This window comes from Boleophthalmus pectinirostris, unplaced genomic scaffold (assembly GCF_026225935.1).
Source record: "Boleophthalmus pectinirostris isolate CB_2022bp ecotype Guang Dong unplaced genomic scaffold, ASM2622593v1 HiC_scaffold_21, whole genome shotgun sequence".
Classification (NCBI taxonomy): Eukaryota; Metazoa; Chordata; class Actinopteri; order Gobiiformes; family Gobiidae; genus Boleophthalmus; species Boleophthalmus pectinirostris.
The window spans coordinates 38,657,558-38,675,057 of record NW_026571175.1 but is presented as its reverse complement, the minus strand read 5'-3'; the positions used below and the strand labels follow the sequence as shown (position 1 = coordinate 38,675,057).

The following is a 17,500-nucleotide window of genomic DNA, read 5'->3' as shown; positions in this document are numbered from 1 at the left end:
TTAGAACATCTGACCACACAAAGATACAGAGGTGTGTAGAACACATGTGGACCATGTGCAGAACATGTGTGGAACCTTAAAGAACATGTGTGAAACACGTGTGTGGAACATTGTAGAACGTGTGTGGAACATGTGTAAAATGTGTGTAGAACGTGTGTAGAACACGTGTGTAGAACATGCGTAAAACGTGTGTAGAACATGTGTAGAACATGTGGAGAACACGTGTGTAGAACACGTGTGTAGAACATGTGTAGAACACGTGTGTAGAACATGTGTAGAACGTGTGTAGAACATGTGTAGAACATGTGGAGAACACGTGTGTAGAACATGTGTGTGTAGAACGTGTGTAGAACATGTGTAGAACACGTGTGTAGAACATGTGTAGAACGTGTGTGTAGAACGTGTGTAGAACATGTGTAGAACACGTGTGTAGAACATGTGTAGAAACATGTGTAGAACATGTGTAGAACACGTGTGTAGAACATGTGTAGAACACGTGTGTAGAACATGTGTGTAGAACACGTGTGTGTAGAACATGTGTGTAGAACACGTGTGTAGAACGTGTGTAGAACATGTGTAGAACACGTGTGTAGAACACGTGTGTAGAACGTGTGTAGAACATGTGTAGAACACGTGTGTAGAACATGTGTAGAACATGTGTGTAGAACGTGTGTAGAACATGTGTAGTACACGTGTGTAGAACATGTGTGTGTGTAGAACATGTGTAGACACGTGTGTAGAACATGTGTAGAATGTGTGTAGAACATGTGTAGAACATGTGTGTAGAACACGTGTGTAGAACACGTGTGTAGAACGTGTGTAGAACACGTGTGTAGAACACGTGTGTAGAACATGTGTAGAACATGTGTAGAACGTTGTGTAGAACGTGTGTAGAACATGTGTAGAAAATGTGTAGAACGTGTGTAGAATGTGTGTGGAATGTGTGTAGAACACGTGTGTAGAACACGTGTGTAGAACACGTGTGTAGAACATGTGTAGTAGAACACGTGTGTAGAGCATATGTAGAGCATGTGTAGAACATGTGTGTAGAACATGTGTAGTAGAACACGTGTGTAGAACACGTGTGTACAGCATGTGTAGAACACATATGTAGAACGTGTGTAGAACATGTGTAGAACACGTGTGTAGAACATGTGTAGAACCTGTGTAGAACGTGTGTAGAACGTGTGTAGAACGTGTGTAGAACGTGTGTAGAACTCGTGTGTAGAACATGCATAAAACGTGTGTAGAACACGTGTGTAGAACGTGTGTAGAACACGTGTGTAGAACAAGAACATGTGTAGAACACGTGTGTAGAACACGTGTGTAGACGTGTGTAAACATGTGTAGAACACGTGTGTAGAACATGTGTAGAACGTGTGTAGAACAGAACATGTGTAGAACACGTGTGTAGAACGTGTGTAGAACATGTGTAGAACACGTGTGTAGAACGTGTGTAGAACATGTGTAGAACATGTGTGTGTGTAGAACATGTGTAGAATGTGTGTAGAACATATGTGGAACGTGTGTAGAACATGTGTAGAACACGTGTGTAGAACACGTGTGTAGAACATGTGTAGAACACGTGTGTAGAACATGTGTAGAACGTGTGTAGAACATGTGTAGAACACGTGTGTAGAACATGTGTGTAGAACATGTGTAGAATGTGTGTAGAACACGTGTGTAACGTGTGTAGAACATGTGTAGAAACATGTGTGTGTGTAGAACACGTGTGTAGAACACGTGTGTAGAACACGTGTGTAGAACATGTGTAGAACATGTGTAGAACACGTGTGTAGAAACATGTGTAGAACATGTGTAGAACGTGTGTAGAACGTGTGTAGAACATGTGTAGAAACAACATGTGTAGAACGTGTGTAGAACGTGTGTAGAACATGTGTGTGTGTAGAACACGTGTGTGTAAACATGTGTAGTGTGTGTAGAAACATGTGTGTAGAACACACAGTGTGTAGAACACGTGTGTAGAACAGTGTGTAACATGTGTAGAAGCAGTGTGTAGAACATGTGTGTGTGTGTAGAACGTGTGTGTGTGTAGAACACGTGTGTAGAACAGTGTAGTGTGTAGAACACGTGTGTAGAAGAACGTGTGTAGAACATGTGTAGAACACGTGTGTAGAACATGTGTGTAGAACACGTGTGTAGAACACGTGTGTAGAACACGTGTGTAGAACATGTGTAGAACACATGTGTAGAACGTGTGTAGAACGTGTGTAGAACACGTGTGTAGAACGTGTGTGGAACGTGTGTGGAACGTGTGTAGAACACGTGTGTAGAACACGTGTGTGTAGAACACGTGTGTAGAACGTGTGTAGAACACGTGTGTAGAACACGTGTGTAGAACACGTGTGTAGAACACGTGTGTAGAACACGTGTGTAGAACATGTGTAGAACATGTGTAGAACACGTGTGTGTGTGTAGAACAACGTGTGTAACATGTGTAGAACACTGTGTGTGTAGAACGTGTGTAGAACACGTGTGTAGAGCATGTGTGTAGAACATGTGTTGTGTAGAACACGTGTGTGTGTGTAGAACGTGTGTAGAACACGTGTGTGTGTGTAGAACACGTGTGTAGAACATGTGTACGTGTGTAGAACACGTGTGTAGAACATGTGTTGTGTAGAACACGTGTGTAGAACTGTGTGTAGTAGAACATGTGTGTGTGTAAACACGTGTGTAGAACACGTGTGTAGAACACGTGTGTAGAACATGTGTGTAGAACACGTGTGTAGAATGGTGTGTAGAAACACGTGTGTAGAACATGTGTAGAACACATGTAGAACGTGTGTAGAACATGTGTAGAACATGTGTGTGTAGAACATGTGTAGAACACGTGTGTAGAACATGTGTAGAGCATGTGTAGAACACGTGTGTAGAACACGTGTGTAGAACATGTGTAGAACACGTGTGTAGAACATGTGTAGAGCATGTGTAGAACACGTGTGTAGAACACGTGTGTAGAACATGTGTAGAACACGTGTGTAGAACACGTGTGTAGAACATGTGTAGAACACGTGTGTAGAACACGTGTGTAGAACATGTGTAGAACACGTGTGTAGAACGTGTGTAGAACATGTGTAGAACGTGTGTAGAAACGTGTGTAGAACATGTGTAGAACACGTGTGTAGAACATGTGTAGAACACGTGTGTAGAACGTGTGTAGAACATGTGTAGAACACGTGTGTAGAACACGTGTGTAGAACGTGTGTAGAACACGTGTGTAGAACACGTGTGTAGAACACGTGTGTTAGAACACGTGTGTAGAACACATGTGTAGAACAGTGTGTGTAGAACATGTGTGTGTGTAGAACACGTGTGTACATGTGTGAGAACATGTGTAGAACACGTGTGTAGAACGTGTGTAGAACATGTGTAGAACACGTGTGTAGAACACGTGTGTGTAGAACACGTGTGTAGAACATGTGTAGAACATGTGTGTAGAACACGTGTGTAGAACATGTGTAGAACACGTGTGTAGAACATGTGTAGAACACGTGTGTAGAACATGTGTGTAGAACATGTGTAGAACACGTGTGTAGAACACGTGTGTAGAGCATATGTAGAGCATGTGTAGAACACGTGTGTAGAACATGTGTGTAGAACATGTGTAGAACACGTGTGTAGAACACGTGTGTAGAACATGTGTGTGTAAACACTGTGTAGAACATGTGTAGAACACGTGTGTAGAACATGTGTAGAACACACGTGTGTAGAACGTGTGTAGAACATGTGTGTAGAACACGTGTGTAGAACACGTGTGTAGAACACGTGTGTAGAACATGTGTAGAACATGTGTGTAGAACACGTGTGTAGAACGTGTGTAGAACACGTGTGTGTGTGTAGTAAACACGTGTGTAGAACACGTGTGTAGAACACGTGTGTAGAACATGTGTGTAGAACACGTGTGTGTGTGTGTAGTAAACGTGTGTAGAACACGTGTGTAGAACACGTGTGTAGAACATGTAGAACACGTGTGTAGAACACGTGTGTAGAGCATGTGTAGAACACGTGTGTAGAACATGTGTAGAATGTGTGTAGAACATGTGTAGAACACGTGTGTAGAACATGTGTAGAACACGTGTGTAGAACGTGTGTGTAGAACACGTGTGTAGAACACACGTGTAGAACATGTGTAGAACACGTGTGTAGAACACGTGTGTAGAACACGTGTGTAGAACATGTGTAGAACACGTGTGTAGAACACGTGTGTAGAACACATGTGTAGAACACGTGTGTAAACATGTGTAGAACATGTAGAACGTGTGTAGAACACATGTGTAGAACACGTGTAGAACATGTGTAGAACACGTGTGTAGAACACATGTGTAGAACATGTAGAACACGTGTGTAGAACGTGTGTAGAACACGTGTGTAGAACACGTGTGTAGAGCATGTGTAGAACACGTGTGTAGAACATGTGTAGAACACGTGTGTAGAACATGTGTAGAACACGTGTGTAGAACATGTGTGTAGAACACGTGTGTAGAACACGTGTGTCGAACACGTGTGTAGAACACGTGTAGAACATGTGTAGAACACGTGTGTAGAACATGTGTAGAACACGTGTAGAACATGTGTAGAACACGTGTGTAGAACACATGTGTAGAACACGTGTGTAGAACACGTGTGTAGAGCATGTGTAGAACACGTGTGTAGAACATGTGTAGAACACGTGTGTAGAACATGTGTAGAACACGTGTGTAGAACATGTGTGTAGAACACGTGTGTAGAACACGTGTGTAGAACACGTGTGTCGAACACGTGTGTAGAACACGTGTGTCGAACCAGTGTGTAGAACACGTGTGTCGAACACGTGTGTAGAACACGTGTGTCGAACACGTGTGTAGAACACGTGTGTCGAACACGTGTGTAGAACACGTGTGTAGAACACGTGTGTAGAGCATGTGTAGAACACATGTGTAGAACATGTGTAGAACACGTGTGTAGAACACGTGTGTAGAACACGTTTACCGCAGACGGAGCAGGAGAAGCGGTTGTCGTCGTAGTGTTCCCGCAGATGATCCGTGAGCGCCGCCTCCGTGTCACATGACCTCCCACACAGACCGCACACGCCGCCGTCGCCGTGGAAACACATGACGTGCTTCACCAGCGCCATCTTCCTGTGGAACTCTGCGCCGCACACACGACACACACCCCCCCCTTTACTCTTCCTCTTCTGCACGCCCTCAGACGACGAAGACTTCTGCAGCACACACAGGACAAACACACACTGCTTTAGTCCTGGTTCAGTCCTGCTTCAGTCCTGGGTTAGTTCTGGTTTAGTCCTGGTTCAGTCCTGGTTCAGTCCTGGTTCAGTCCTGGTTCAGTCCTGGTTCAGTCCTAGTTTAGTCCTGGTTCAGTCCTGCTTCAGTCCTAGTTTAGTCCTGGTTCAGTCCTGCTTCAGTCCTAGTTTAGTCCTGGTTCAGTCCTGGTTCAGTCCTGGTTCAGTCCTGGTTCAGTCCTGGTTTAGTCCTGGTTTAGTTCTGGTCTTTCTCACCTGTTCTGCAGTTTTCCTCTTGGCTCTTGGTTTGGTTTCTGGTTTTCGTTTCTTTCGTTTTTTCCGTGGTTTCGTTTCGGTCTCAGAGTCGTCTTCGGGTTCGGCCACGACCCATTCATCATCCTTGTCTCCTACCTCCTTGTCTCCTACCTCCTTGTCTCCTTTCTCGTCTCCTCTCTCCTCGTGGCTGTCGGGGCTTTGACTGTTCGATGTGTCCAGGTACTAAACAGGAAAGATAGAAAAGATAATACTCCCTACGACTGTACAACTCATCCTTATGTGACAGACAATACTCCCTACGACTGTACAACTCACCCTTATGTGACAGACAATACTCCCTACAACTGTACAACTCACCCTTATGTGACAGATAATACTCCCTACAACTGTACAACTCCCCCTTATGTGACAGATAATACTCCCTACAACTGTACAACTCCCCCTTAGGTGACAGATAATACTCCCTACGACTGTACAGTTGATTAGTGATTTGGATTCTTGGACTCTTGCTCCAGTTCTAAATCTAACCCTGTTGTGTTCCTCACCAGGTAGTCTGTGTGCGCTCTGCTGTGATTGGCCGCCTGCTCCCCTCCTTCTCCCTGATTGGTGGCGTCGCTGCGGTGGCTCCTCAGGTGTCTCCAGAGGGTGGTCACGTGACTGAAGTGGGCGGAGCACAGGTGACAGGTGAAGGTCTCGACTTTGGGGCTCTGTTTTCGCTCCATCTTAAATCCGGGTTTTCGGCCGCGTTTCCTCTGGCTTTTCTGAGACGAGTCCCGGTTTTCTGTGAAGACAAAGACCAGACGCAGCTTAAACTAGAAATGTTCTCCCTCAGACATGTTCTCCAAACTGTTCTCCTCAGACCTGTTCTCCAAACTGTTCTCCTCAGACCTGTTGTCCAAACTGTTCTCCTCAGACCTGTTGTCCAAACTGTTCTCCTCAGACCTGTTGTCCAAACTGTTCTCCTCAGACCTGTTCTCCAAACTGTTCTCCTCAGACCTGTTGTCCAAACTGTTCTCCTCACCTGTGTGCTAATCACCTGTGTGCTCCTCACCTGTGTGTTCGGGCTCTGGCTGCGGCTCCTGTGTTCTTCTCTCCTCCTCGGGTTTTGTAGATTCCGTTGGTTCTGTTGGTTCCGTTGGTTCCGTTGGTTCTGTTTTCTCGGTGGACTGGAGCAGCGTGTCCAGGAGCTTCCTCTGCCGCTGGAGCTCGCCGTGCAGCTCGGCCTGGACCTTCTCCACGGCCCGCTGGAAGATCTCCATCAGGTCCTGCGCCGCCGCCTCCAGCCTCCAGCCCAGCACCGCCCGCAGCGTGGCGTCCAGGGCGGGGTGGGCCGGGCTCAGAACCGCCTGGAGCCGAACCAGCACGGACTCACGCAGCGCATCCATCTGCCCCCGGGCCGAACCGACACGCAGCGGGGAACCGGAGATCCAGAACCGAGCCTTCACAGGTCCAAACCCGGGTCCAAACCAGGCTGAAGAACCGAGCCTTCACAGGTCCAAACCCGGGTCCAAACCAGACTGAAGAACCGAGCCTTCACAGGTCCAAACCCAGGTCCAACCCGGGTGGCGACCGGACTCAAAAACCGAGCTTTTACAGGTCCAAACTCGAGTCCAAACCAGGTCCAGGAGCGTTTATCTTCGGTCCAAACCCAGGTCCAAACCCAGGTCCAAACCCGGACTATCGGACCGAGCCTCCCGAGCCTCAGAGCTGCATCTGTGCGCTTCGGTTTTGGGTCAGACCGCGTGAAAAGTGCGGGGACGGTTTGATGTTTGCAGCCGAAGCGCGTGTGACTGCGGGAAACGCGTGAGTCTGAGGTTCGAGGGATTTGTTCAGATTCTGATCAGTGAATGGAAGTAAACAAAGCCAGTTCCGTTCGGGGGGTTCGCTCCGCGGTGAGAAACAGCGGCGCTCGGAGGGACGGAGGAGCAACACACCGAGACAAATAAACTCTCTGTGACATTTCACTCTTTATTCAAAGAAATACATGTAAATAATCATATTTAATATCATTATCCATGTTGTGTGGAGCTGATATGTGCGTTTAAAAACATTATTTTGGGAAACTGTGAGGCTCGGACTTGATTGACAGGCGCTCGGGCCAATCACAGCGTTACAATTACATCACCGCCTGCTGCTCTCAGCCAATCAGAGAGCAGCATTCCGGTGCTTGTCCTTTCACAGTTCGCGGCATTTCACAACACAGAACAGGAAATCAGCGGAATCCTTCAAAATAATGGCTTCAAATGCTCAAAAAAAAGGTTTATTTTCGGCTCATTAAAATGTGTAAATGTTGTAATTATTATTTTAATCAGCTAAAAGTGATACACTTATTACATTTAATATTTTAAAAAATGGTTTAGCCTCAGTGCGGGTCTTTTCCACCTTTGCTCTGAAGCTCCCCGGGGGAAGTGCGTGTGTCTCGGTGTAGTTCGGTGCTGGTTGTCGGTCCTGGTCCTGGTCCTGGTCCTCTCCTCCCGGTGTCCGCCACTCTCCTCCCGTGATTCGGCCGGTCGCGCCCCGGTTCGGCTCGGTTCTGGTCGGTTCTGGTCGGTCATGGCGCTTCTCGTCCTCCATCTTGGCTTCTTGTTGTTGTTGAGTTTTCCCGCCGCGGGGCGCGCGCGCAGGGACGTGCTGGAGCTCGCGGACGCGGACTTCGATTACCTGGCAACGGAGCACGAGACCATGCTCGTCAAATTCTACGCTCCATGGTAACGGCGCAAAGGGAGAGGCGCAAAGGGAGGTGCAAAGGGAAGCGCAAAGGGAGGTGCAAAGGGAAACGCAAAGAGAGGTGCAAAGGGAGGTGCAAGGAGAGGTGCAAAGGGAAACGCAAGGAGAGGTGCAAAGGGAGGTGCAAAGAGAGGTGCAAAGGGAAACGCAAGGAGAGGTGCAAAGGGAGGTGCAAGGAGAGGTGCAAAGGGAAACGCAAGGAGAGGTGCAAAGGGAAGCGCAAAGGGAGAGTTGCAAAGGGAAATGTAAAGAGAGGTGCAAAGGGAAGCGCAAAGAGGGAGGCGCAAAGGAGGGCCAAAAGAGGTGTAAAGGGAGGCGCATAAAGAGGCAGAAAGAAATTGAGAATTGTGAAATCTGTGTTTGTAAATAGAGGTTCTGCAGATGACACCACAACCTTTGGAATTTTATTAGAATGTCCCGTCATAAACCTGGTTTAGACCTGGTTTAGACCTGAAATAGTCCTGTGTGGAATGTTCAGTGTTTTGTTTTGTTTTGTTTCAGTTTCAGTTTCAGTGCTTGGTGTGTTTCAGGTGTGGTCACTGTAAAAAACTCGCCCCAGATTTTGAAAAAGCTGCAACAAAACTGAAGGGAACTGTTCAACTGGCCAAGGTAAAAATACTACAGTAACATAATACTACTACAGTACTACTACAGTACTGCAGTAATATAATACTACTACAGTACTACTACAGTACTACAGTAACATAATACTTCTACAGTACTACTACAGTACTACAGTAACATAATACTTCTACAGTACTACTACAGTACTACAGTAACATAATACTACTACAGTACTACTACAGTACTACAGTAACATGATACTACTACAGTACTACTACAGTAATATAATACTACTACAGTACTACTACAGTACTACAGTAACATAATACTACTACAGTACTACTACAGTACTACAGTAACATGATACTACTACAGTACTACTACAGTACTACAGTAACATGATACTACTACAGTACTACTACAGTAACATGATACTACTACAGTACTACTACAGTACTACAGTAACTACAGTACTACAGTAATATAATACTACTACAGTACTACTACAATACTACAGTAATATAATACTACTAAAGTACTACTACAGTACTACAGTAACATGATACTACTACAGTACTACTACAGTACTACTACAGTACTACAGTAACATGATACTACTACAGTACTACTACAGTACTACAGTAACATGATACTACTACAGTACTACTACAGTACTACTACAGTACTACAGTAACATGATACTACTACAGTACTACTACAGTACTACAGTAATATGATACTACTACAGTACTACTACAGTACTACAGTAACATGATACTACTACAGTGACAGTGCTACTGCATCAGTACATACTTATATGTACGACTATACACATGTTTTCAGTTAATTGTGTGTGTGAAAGTTATTGTGTGTGATTTAAGGTGGACTGGTGTTATTGTTGTGTGTGATTTAAGGTGGACTGGTGTTATTGTTGTGTGTGATTTAAGGTGGACTGGTGTTATTGTTGTGTGTGATTTATGGTGGACTGGTGTTATTGTTGTGTGTGATTTAAGGTGGACTGGTGTTGTTGTGTGTGATTTAAGGTGGACTGGTGTTGTTGTGTGTGATTTAAGGTGGACTGGTGTTATTATTGTATGATTTAAGGTGGACTGCACAGCTAACAGTGAGCTGTGTGCGCGGTTCGGAGTGACCGGATATCCGACTCTGAAGATCTTCAGGAACGGGAGGGACGCGGGCCCCTACGACGGGCCCCGCTCTGCAGGTACTCACAGCGGGGGGTTAAAGCTGCACTGTGGAACCTTTCACATGGAGGGTCTGACATGTGCTCATGTTCAGTGAAACACCGTGAATCACACAGAAACACCGTGAAACTGAATCGTGTTTGACTGAGTTTTGTGTTTTTGTTGCAGACGGGATCGTCCAGGTCATGAAGAAACAGTCTGGACCTGACTCGGTTCTGCTCAGGTCCAAGTCCGACCTGGAGCACTTTGTCAATCATTACGAGGCCAGTATCGTAGGTCAGAACCAACAGAACCCTTCACAATAAAAGCCTTTTCAGTATCAGAACCCTTCACAATATAAACACACAGACACAGACAGGGACGAGACCAGAGCCAGGTCCTAGTTCTGACTTGGTTCTGACCCGGTGTGTGTTGTGTGGTTCTGGTTCTGGTTGTGCCCAGGTGCGTGTGGTTCTGGTTCTGGTTCTGGTTGTGACCCGGTGTGTGTGGTTCTGGTTCTGGCCCGGTGTGTGTGGTTCTGGTTCTGGTTCTGGTTGTGACCCGGTGTGTGTGGTTCTGGTTCTGGTTGTGACCCGGTGTGTGTGGTTCTGGTTCTGGTTGTGACCCGGTGTGTGGGGTTCTGGTTCTGGTCCTGACCCGGTGTGTGTTGTGTAGTTCTGGTTCTGGTCGTGACCCGGTGTGTGTTGTGTGGTTCTGGTTCTGGTTGTGACCCGGTGTGTGGGGTTCTGGTTCTGGTTCTGACCCGGTGTGTGTTGTGTAGTTCTGGTTCTGGTCGTGACCCGGTGTGTGTTGTGTGGTTCTGGTTCTGGTGTGACCCGGTGTGTGTTGTGTGGTTCTGGTTCTGGTTGTGACCCGGTGTGTGTTGTGTGGTTCTGGTTCTGGTTGTGACCCGGTGTGTGTTGTGTGGTTCTGGTTCTGGTTGTGACCCGGTGTGTGTTGTGTGGTTCTGGTTCTGGTTGTGACCCGGTGTGTGTTCCAGGCCTGTTCTCCGAGGACTCGTCGAGTCGCTCTGAGTTCCTTAAAGCCGCGTCGTTGCTTCGGGATCAGTTCAGATTCGCTCACAGCTCCGACCTGAGTCTGGGCCGAGACCACAACGCCACGGGAGAGTGAGTCACATGACCTCCTGTCCTGTACACACGTGTGTCAGGGCCCCCGGTCCTGTACACACGTGTGGCAGGTCCCCCCGTCCTGTACACACGTGTGTCAGGTCCCCCGCCGTCCTGTACACACGTGTGACACGTCCACCCCGTCCTGTACACATGTGTGACAGGTCTCCCCCCCCCCGTCCTGTACACACGTGTGACAGGTCCACCCCGTCCTGTGCACACGTGTGTCAGGTCCCCCCGTCCTGTACACACGTGTGTCAGGTCCCCCCCGTCCTGTACACACGTGTGTCAGGTCCCTCCCGTTCTCCTACTGTGTGTCAGGTGACCTCCCCGTGTGTTAGGTGCCCTCTCGTGTGTGTCAGGTCCCTCTCGTGTGTGTCTCAGGTGTGTGTCAGGTCCCTTTCTCGTGTGTGTCTCTCAGGTGTGTGTCAGGTCCCTCTCGTGTGTGTCTCTCAGGTGTGTGTCAGGTCCCTCTCAGGTATGTGTGTCAGGTCCCTCTCGTGTGTCTCTCAGGTGTGTGTCAGGTACCTCTCGTGTGTGTCTCAGGTGTGTGTCAGGTCCCTCTCAGGTATGTGTGTCAGGTCCCTCTCGTGTGTCTCTCAGGTGTGTGTCAGGTACCTCTCGTGTGTGTCTCAGGTGTGTGTCAGGTCCCTCTCGTGTGTCTCAGGTGTGTGTCAGGTCCCTCTCGTGTGTGTCTCTCAGGTGTGTGTCAGGTCCCTCTCGTGTGTGTGTCAGGTCCCTCTCAGGTGTGTGTCAGGTCCCTCTCATGTGTGTCTCTCAGGTCCCTCTCAGGTGTGTGTCAGGTCCCTCTCTTGTGTGTCTCTCAGGTGTGTGTCAGGTCCCTCTTGTGTGTCTCAGGTGTGCGTCAGGTCCCTCTCGTGTGTGTGTCAGGTCCCTCTCTCCTGTGTGTTTCAGGTGTGTGTCAGGTCCCTCTCGTGTGTGTGTCTCAGGTGTGCGTCAGGTCCCTCTCAGGTGTGTGTCAGGTCCCTCTCGTGTGTCTCTCAGGTGTGTGTCAGGTCCTCTCGTGTGTTCTCAGGTGTGTGTCAGGTCCTCTGTGTGTTCAGGTGTGTGTCAGGTCCTCTCGTGTGTGTTTCAGGTGTGTGTCAGGTCCCTCTCGTGTGTGTGTCTCAGGTGTGTGTCAGGTCCTCTCATGTGTGTTCTCAGGTGTGTGTCAGGTCCCTCTCTTGTGTGTCTCTCAGGTGTGTGTCAGGTCTCTTGTGTGTTTCAGGTGTGTGTCAGGTCCCTCTCGTGTGTGTGTCAGGTCCCTCTCGTGTGTGTTTCAGGTGTGTGTCAGGTCCCTCTCGTGTGTGTTTCAGGTGTGTGTCAGGTCCCTCTCGTGTGTGTGTCAGGTCCCTCTCGTGTGTGTTTCAGGTGTGTGTCAGGTCCCTCTCGTGTGTGTTTCAGGTGTGTGTCAGGTCCCTCTCGTGTGTGTTTCAGGTGTCTGTCAGGTCCCTCTCGTGTGTGTTTCAGGTGTGTGTCAGGTCCCTCTCGTGTGTATGTCAGTTCCCTCTCGTGTGTGTTTCAGGTGTGTGTCAGGTCCCTCTCGTGTGTGTGTCAGGTCCCTCTCGTGTGTGTGTCAGGTCCCTCTCGTGTGTGTTTCAGGTGTGTGTCAGGTCCTCTCGTGTGTGTGTCAGGTCCCTCGTGTGTGTTTCAGGTGTGTGTCAGGTCCCTCTCGTGTGTGTGTGTCAGGTCCTCTCGTGTGTGTGTCAGGTCCTCACGTGTGTGTTTCAGGTGTGTGTCAGGTCCCTCTCGTGTGTGTGTCAGGTCCCTCTGTGTGTGTGTCAGGTCCCTCTCGTGTGTGTCAGGTCCCTCTCGTGTGTCAGTGTGTGTCAGGTCCCTCTCGTGTGTGTTTCAGGTGTGTGTCAGGTCCCCTCGTGTGTGTTTCAGGTGTGTGTCAGGTCCCTCTCGTGTGTGTGTCAGGTCCCTCACGTGTGTGTTTCAGGTGTGTGTCAGGTCCCTCTGTGTGTGTGTGTCAGGTCCCTCTCGTGTGTGTGTCTCGTGTGTGTGTCAGGTCCTCTCGTGTGTGTTTCAGGTGTGTGTCAGGTCCCTCTCGTGTGTGTTTCAGGTGTGTGTCAGGTCCCTCTCGTGTGTGTTTCAGGTGTGTGTCAGGTCCCTCTCGTGTGTGTGTCAGGTCCCTCACGTGTGTGTTTCAGGTGTGTGTCAGGTCCCTCTCGTGTGTGTTGTCAGGTCCCTCTCGTGTGTGGTGTCAGGTCCCTCTCGTGTGTGTTTCAGTGTGTGTGTCAGGTCCTCTCTGTGTGTGTGTTCAGGTCCCTCTCGTGTGTGTGTCAGGTCCTCTCGTGTGTGTGTTTCAGGTGTGTGTCAGGTCCCTCTCGTGTGTGTGTCAGGTCCCTCTCGTGTGTGTCAGGTCCTTCGTGTGTGTGTCAGGTCCTCTCGTGTGTGTTTCAGGTGTGTGTCAGGTCCCTCTCGTGTGTGTGTTTCAGGTGTGTTGTCAGGTCCCTCTCGTGTGTGTTTCAGGTGTGTGTCAGGTCCCTCTCTGTGTGTTTGTGTGTGTCAGGTCCCTCTCGTGTGTGTTTCAGGTGTGTGTCAGGTCCCTCTCGTGTGTGTGTCAGGTCCCTCTCGTGTGTGTTTCAGGTGTGTGTCAGGTCCCTCTCGTGTGTGTTTCAGGTGTGTGTCAGGTCCCTCTCGTGTGTGTTTCAGGTCCCTCTCGTGTGTGTCAGGTGTGTGTCAGGTCCCTCTCGTGTGTGTGTGTCAGGTCCCTCTCGTGTGTGTTTCAGGTGTGTGTCAGGTCCCTCTCGTGTGTGTGTTTCAGGTGTGTGTCAGGTCCTCTTGTGTGTGTTCAGGTGTGTGTCAGGTCCCTCTCGTGTGTGTGTTCAGTGTGTGTGTCAGGTCCCTCTCGTGTGTGTTTCAGGTGTGTGTCAGGTCCTCTCGTGTGTGTGTCAGGTCCCTCTCTTGTGTGTGTTTCAGGTGTGTGTCAGGTCTCGTGTGTGTTTCAGGTGTGTGTCAGGTCTCGTGTGTGTGTTTCAGGTGTGTGTCAGGTCCCTCTCGTGTGTGTGTCAGGTCCTCTCGTGTGTGTGTCAGGTCCTCTCGTGTGTGTGTCAGGTCCTTCTCGTGTGTGTGTCAGGTCCCTCTCGTGTGTGTGTCAGGTCCCTCTCGTGTGTGTTTCAGGTGTGTGTCAGGTCCCTCTCGTGTGTGTGTCAGGTCCTTCTCGTGTGTGTGTCAGGTCCCTCTCGTGTGTGTGTCAGGTCCTTCTCATGTGTGTGTCAGGTCCCTCTCGTGTTGTGTCAGGTCCCTCTCGTGTGTGTTTCAGTGTGTGTGTCAGGTCCCTCTCGTGTGTGTTTCAGTGTGTGTGTCAGGTCCCCTCTCGTGTGTGTGTCAGGTCCCTCTCGTGTGTGTGTCAGGTCCTCTCGTGTGTGTTTCAGGTGTGTGTCAGGTCCCTCTCGTGTGTGTGTCAGGTCCTCTCGTGTGTGTGTCAGGTCCCTCTCGTGTGTGTGTCAGGTCCTTCTCATGTGTGTGTCAGTCCCTCTCGTGTGTGTGTCAGGTCCCTCTCGTGTGTCAGGTCGTGTGTGTCAGGTCCCTCTCGTGTGTGTTTCAGGTGTGTGTCAGGTCCCTCTCGTGTGTGTTTCAGGTGTGTGTCAGGTCCCTCTCGTGTGTGTGTCAGGTCCCTCTCGTGTGTGTTTCAGGTGTGTGTCAGGTCCCTCTCGTGTGTGTTTCAGGTGTGTGTCAGGTCCCTCTCGTGTGTGTGTCAGGTCCCTCTCGTGTGTGTGTCAGGTCCTTCTCATGTGTGTGTCAGGTCCCTCTCATGTGTGTGTCAGGTCCCTCTCGTGTGTGTCAGGTGTGTGTGTCAGGTCCCTCTCGTGTGTGTGTCAGGTCTCTGTGTGTGTTTCAGGTGTGTGTCAGGTCCCTCTCGTGTGTGTGTCAGGTCCTTCTCGTGTGTGTGTCAGGTCCCTCTCGTGTGTGTGTCAGGTCCTTCTCATGTGTGTGTCAGGTCCCTCTCGTGTGTGTGTCAGGTCCCTCTCGTGTGTGTTTCAGGTGTGTGTCAGGTCCCTCTCGTGTGTGTCAGGTGTGTCAGGTCCCTCTCGTGTGTGTTTCAGGTGTGTGTCAGGTCCCTCTCATGTGTGTGTCAGGTCCCTCTCGTGTGTGTGTCAGGTCCCTCTCGTGTGTGTTTCAGGTGTGTGCTGCTCTTCAGACCTCCGCGTTTGTCCAATAAATTTGAGGAGAACGTCGTGGTTTTCTCCGACCACCTGAGCATCACCTCCCTGAGACGCTTCATCAGAGACAACATGTGAGTCCAGCTTTAGTCTGGATTTAGTCCTGGTTTAGTCCTGGTTTAGTCTGGATTTAGTCCTGGTTTAGTCTGGGTTTAGTCCTGGTTTAGTCTGGGTTTAGTCCGGGTTTTGTTGCTGTAGATTTCTTCTTCTTGTGTGTTTGTAGATTTGGTCTCACCTGTTCTTCACCTGTTCTTCATCTGTTCCTCACCTGTTCCTCACCTGTTCTTCACCTGTTCTTCACCTGTTTCTGTTCTTCATCTGTTCCTCACCTGTTCCTCACCTGTTCTTCATCTGTTCCTCACCTGTTCCTCACCTGTTCTTCACCTGTTCCTCACCTGTTCCTCTGTTTCACCTGTTCTTCATCTGTTCCTCACCTGTTCCCTTCACCTGTTCCTCACCTGTTCTTCACCTGTTCCTCACCTGTTCTTCACCTGTTCCTCACCTGTTCCTCACCTGTTCCTCACCTGTTCTTCACCTGTTCCTCACCTGTTCTTCACCTGTTCTTCATCTGTTCCTCACCTGTTCTTCACCTGTTCTTCATCTGTTCCTCACCTGTTCTTCTCGTGTTCCGTAGTTTTGGTCTGGTTCCTCACATGACGCTGGAGAACGTGGAGCGTCTGCGAGTGAAGGACTTACTCACGGTTTACTACGACCTCGACTACGTCCACAACGTCCGCGGCTCCAACTACTGGAGGAACAGGTGAACTGCAGGGGGAATGTCCCGCACTGGGGCTTTAACCCTGCTCTAAACCCCGCCCCCTCTGTGTTCTGTGCTTTGATAGGCTGATGCTGCTCTAAACCCCGCCCCCTCTGTGTTCTGTGCTCTGATAGGGTGATGCTGGTGGCGTCGAAGTTCCGTGGGCGGGGCCTGAGCTTCTCCGTGGCCAATCGGAGAGACTTTGAAGCGGAGCTTCGGGAGGAGTTTGGTTTGGGTCCAGACCCCGGACTTCCTGTGGCCACGATCCGGACCAGACTGGGACTCAAGTACACCATGAGGGAGGAGTTTACGTAAGTACTACAAATACTACTACTACAAATACTACTACTAGTACTACAACTACTACTTCATGTACTCCAGTGCTGTGTGTGTTTCAGGAGGGACGGTCGCTCTCTGGAGCGTTTTCTTCAGGATTATTTTTCAGGGCGACTCAAACGTTTCATCAAATCAGAACCCGTCCCCGAGAAGAACCCAGGACCTGTCAAGGTACTGACCCCCCCTCACACAACTACCCCCCCACACACACACACATATACACACAGATACACACACACACACACCATCTACCCCCCCGATCTCCTGCACATGTTCAACACAGTTTGTGTTTGGAACATCCTTTACACATTAGTTCTGAAATTTTCCTGTTTTCCTGGAGTCACAGAGCAGGAACTATGAAAGTCCGACTATTGCTCCTCCCCCCGCCGTCCTGACAAAGCACAGGCTCCGCCCTCCAAACGTGACATAGGCGACGAGTGAGCTGCCCTTCCTCCGCCGTCTCAGGGAGGGAGGGACACAAACTTGAATCTTATAATAATGTTTCATCAAACGAAGTGTTCATGATGTGAACAGACGAACACTAAACATCAGAGTCGTCATGACTCATTTTGTTCTCGTGCAGAAACATTGAAGAAAAACTCAGTAGAATAAAACGATGCTCTGAGTCTGTTGTTAGTATCAGTGTGAAATCGTTTGTCAAACTAAAACAGGTGGAACAAGAGACAAGACGCAGATTGAAATGATCCTGGTGGGAATTCAGGGTTACACCTCAGAGCGAAATACCTGTGTGGAAGAACCCCCATGTGTGTAAATATCCGTGTGTGTAAGAACCCCCATGTGTGTAAATACCCGTGTGTGTAAGTACCTGTGTGTGTAAGAACCCCCATGTGTGTAAATACCCGTGTGTGTAAGTACCTGTGTGTGGAAGAACCCCCATGTGTGTAAATACCCGTGTGTGTAAGAACCCCCGTGTGTATAAATACTCGTGTGTGTAAGTACCTGTGTGTGTAAATACCCGTGTGTGTGTAAGTACCCGTGTGTGTGTGTAAGGACCTGTGTGTGTTGTGTCCTCAGGTGGCGGTGGCAGAGTCGTTGTGTGTGTATGTACCTGTGTGTGTGTGTGTAAGGACCTGTGTGTGTTGTGTCCTCAGGTGGCGGTGGCA

The 17,500-nt window shown here is 49.1% G+C and overlaps 2 protein-coding genes across 2 annotated transcripts in view; one reads left to right on the top strand and one right to left on the bottom strand.

Annotated features, from left to right (window-relative positions):
- Window positions 1-7,393, bottom strand: part of LOC110170148 (zinc finger protein 436-like) — an 8,387-nt gene extending 994 nt beyond the window's left edge. Inside the window, exons 1-4 of the mRNA XM_020935779.2 lie at window positions 6,567-7,393; window positions 6,061-6,296; window positions 5,516-5,737; window positions 4,990-5,221 (exon numbers count right to left, since the gene is read on the bottom strand). Of these exons, the coding sequence (XP_020791438.2) occupies window positions 4,990-5,221; window positions 5,516-5,737; window positions 6,061-6,296; window positions 6,567-6,900 (1,024 nt within the window). The 5' untranslated portion in view covers window positions 6,901-7,393. The remainder of the gene's footprint in view (window positions 1-4,989; window positions 5,222-5,515; window positions 5,738-6,060; window positions 6,297-6,566) is intronic.
- A 599-nt stretch (window positions 7,394-7,992) lies between these two features.
- LOC110170155 (protein disulfide-isomerase A3-like) overlaps window positions 7,993-17,500 on the top strand; it is a 14,091-nt gene continuing 4,583 nt past the window's right edge. Inside the window, exons 1-9 of the mRNA XM_020935785.2 lie at window positions 7,993-8,223; window positions 8,773-8,851; window positions 9,911-10,028; window positions 10,177-10,284; window positions 10,988-11,114; window positions 15,244-15,357; window positions 15,918-16,043; window positions 16,175-16,351; window positions 16,439-16,547. Of these exons, the coding sequence (XP_020791444.1) occupies window positions 8,069-8,223; window positions 8,773-8,851; window positions 9,911-10,028; window positions 10,177-10,284; window positions 10,988-11,114; window positions 15,244-15,357; window positions 15,918-16,043; window positions 16,175-16,351; window positions 16,439-16,547 (1,113 nt within the window). The 5' untranslated portion in view covers window positions 7,993-8,068. The remainder of the gene's footprint in view (window positions 8,224-8,772; window positions 8,852-9,910; window positions 10,029-10,176; window positions 10,285-10,987; window positions 11,115-15,243; window positions 15,358-15,917; window positions 16,044-16,174; window positions 16,352-16,438; window positions 16,548-17,500) is intronic.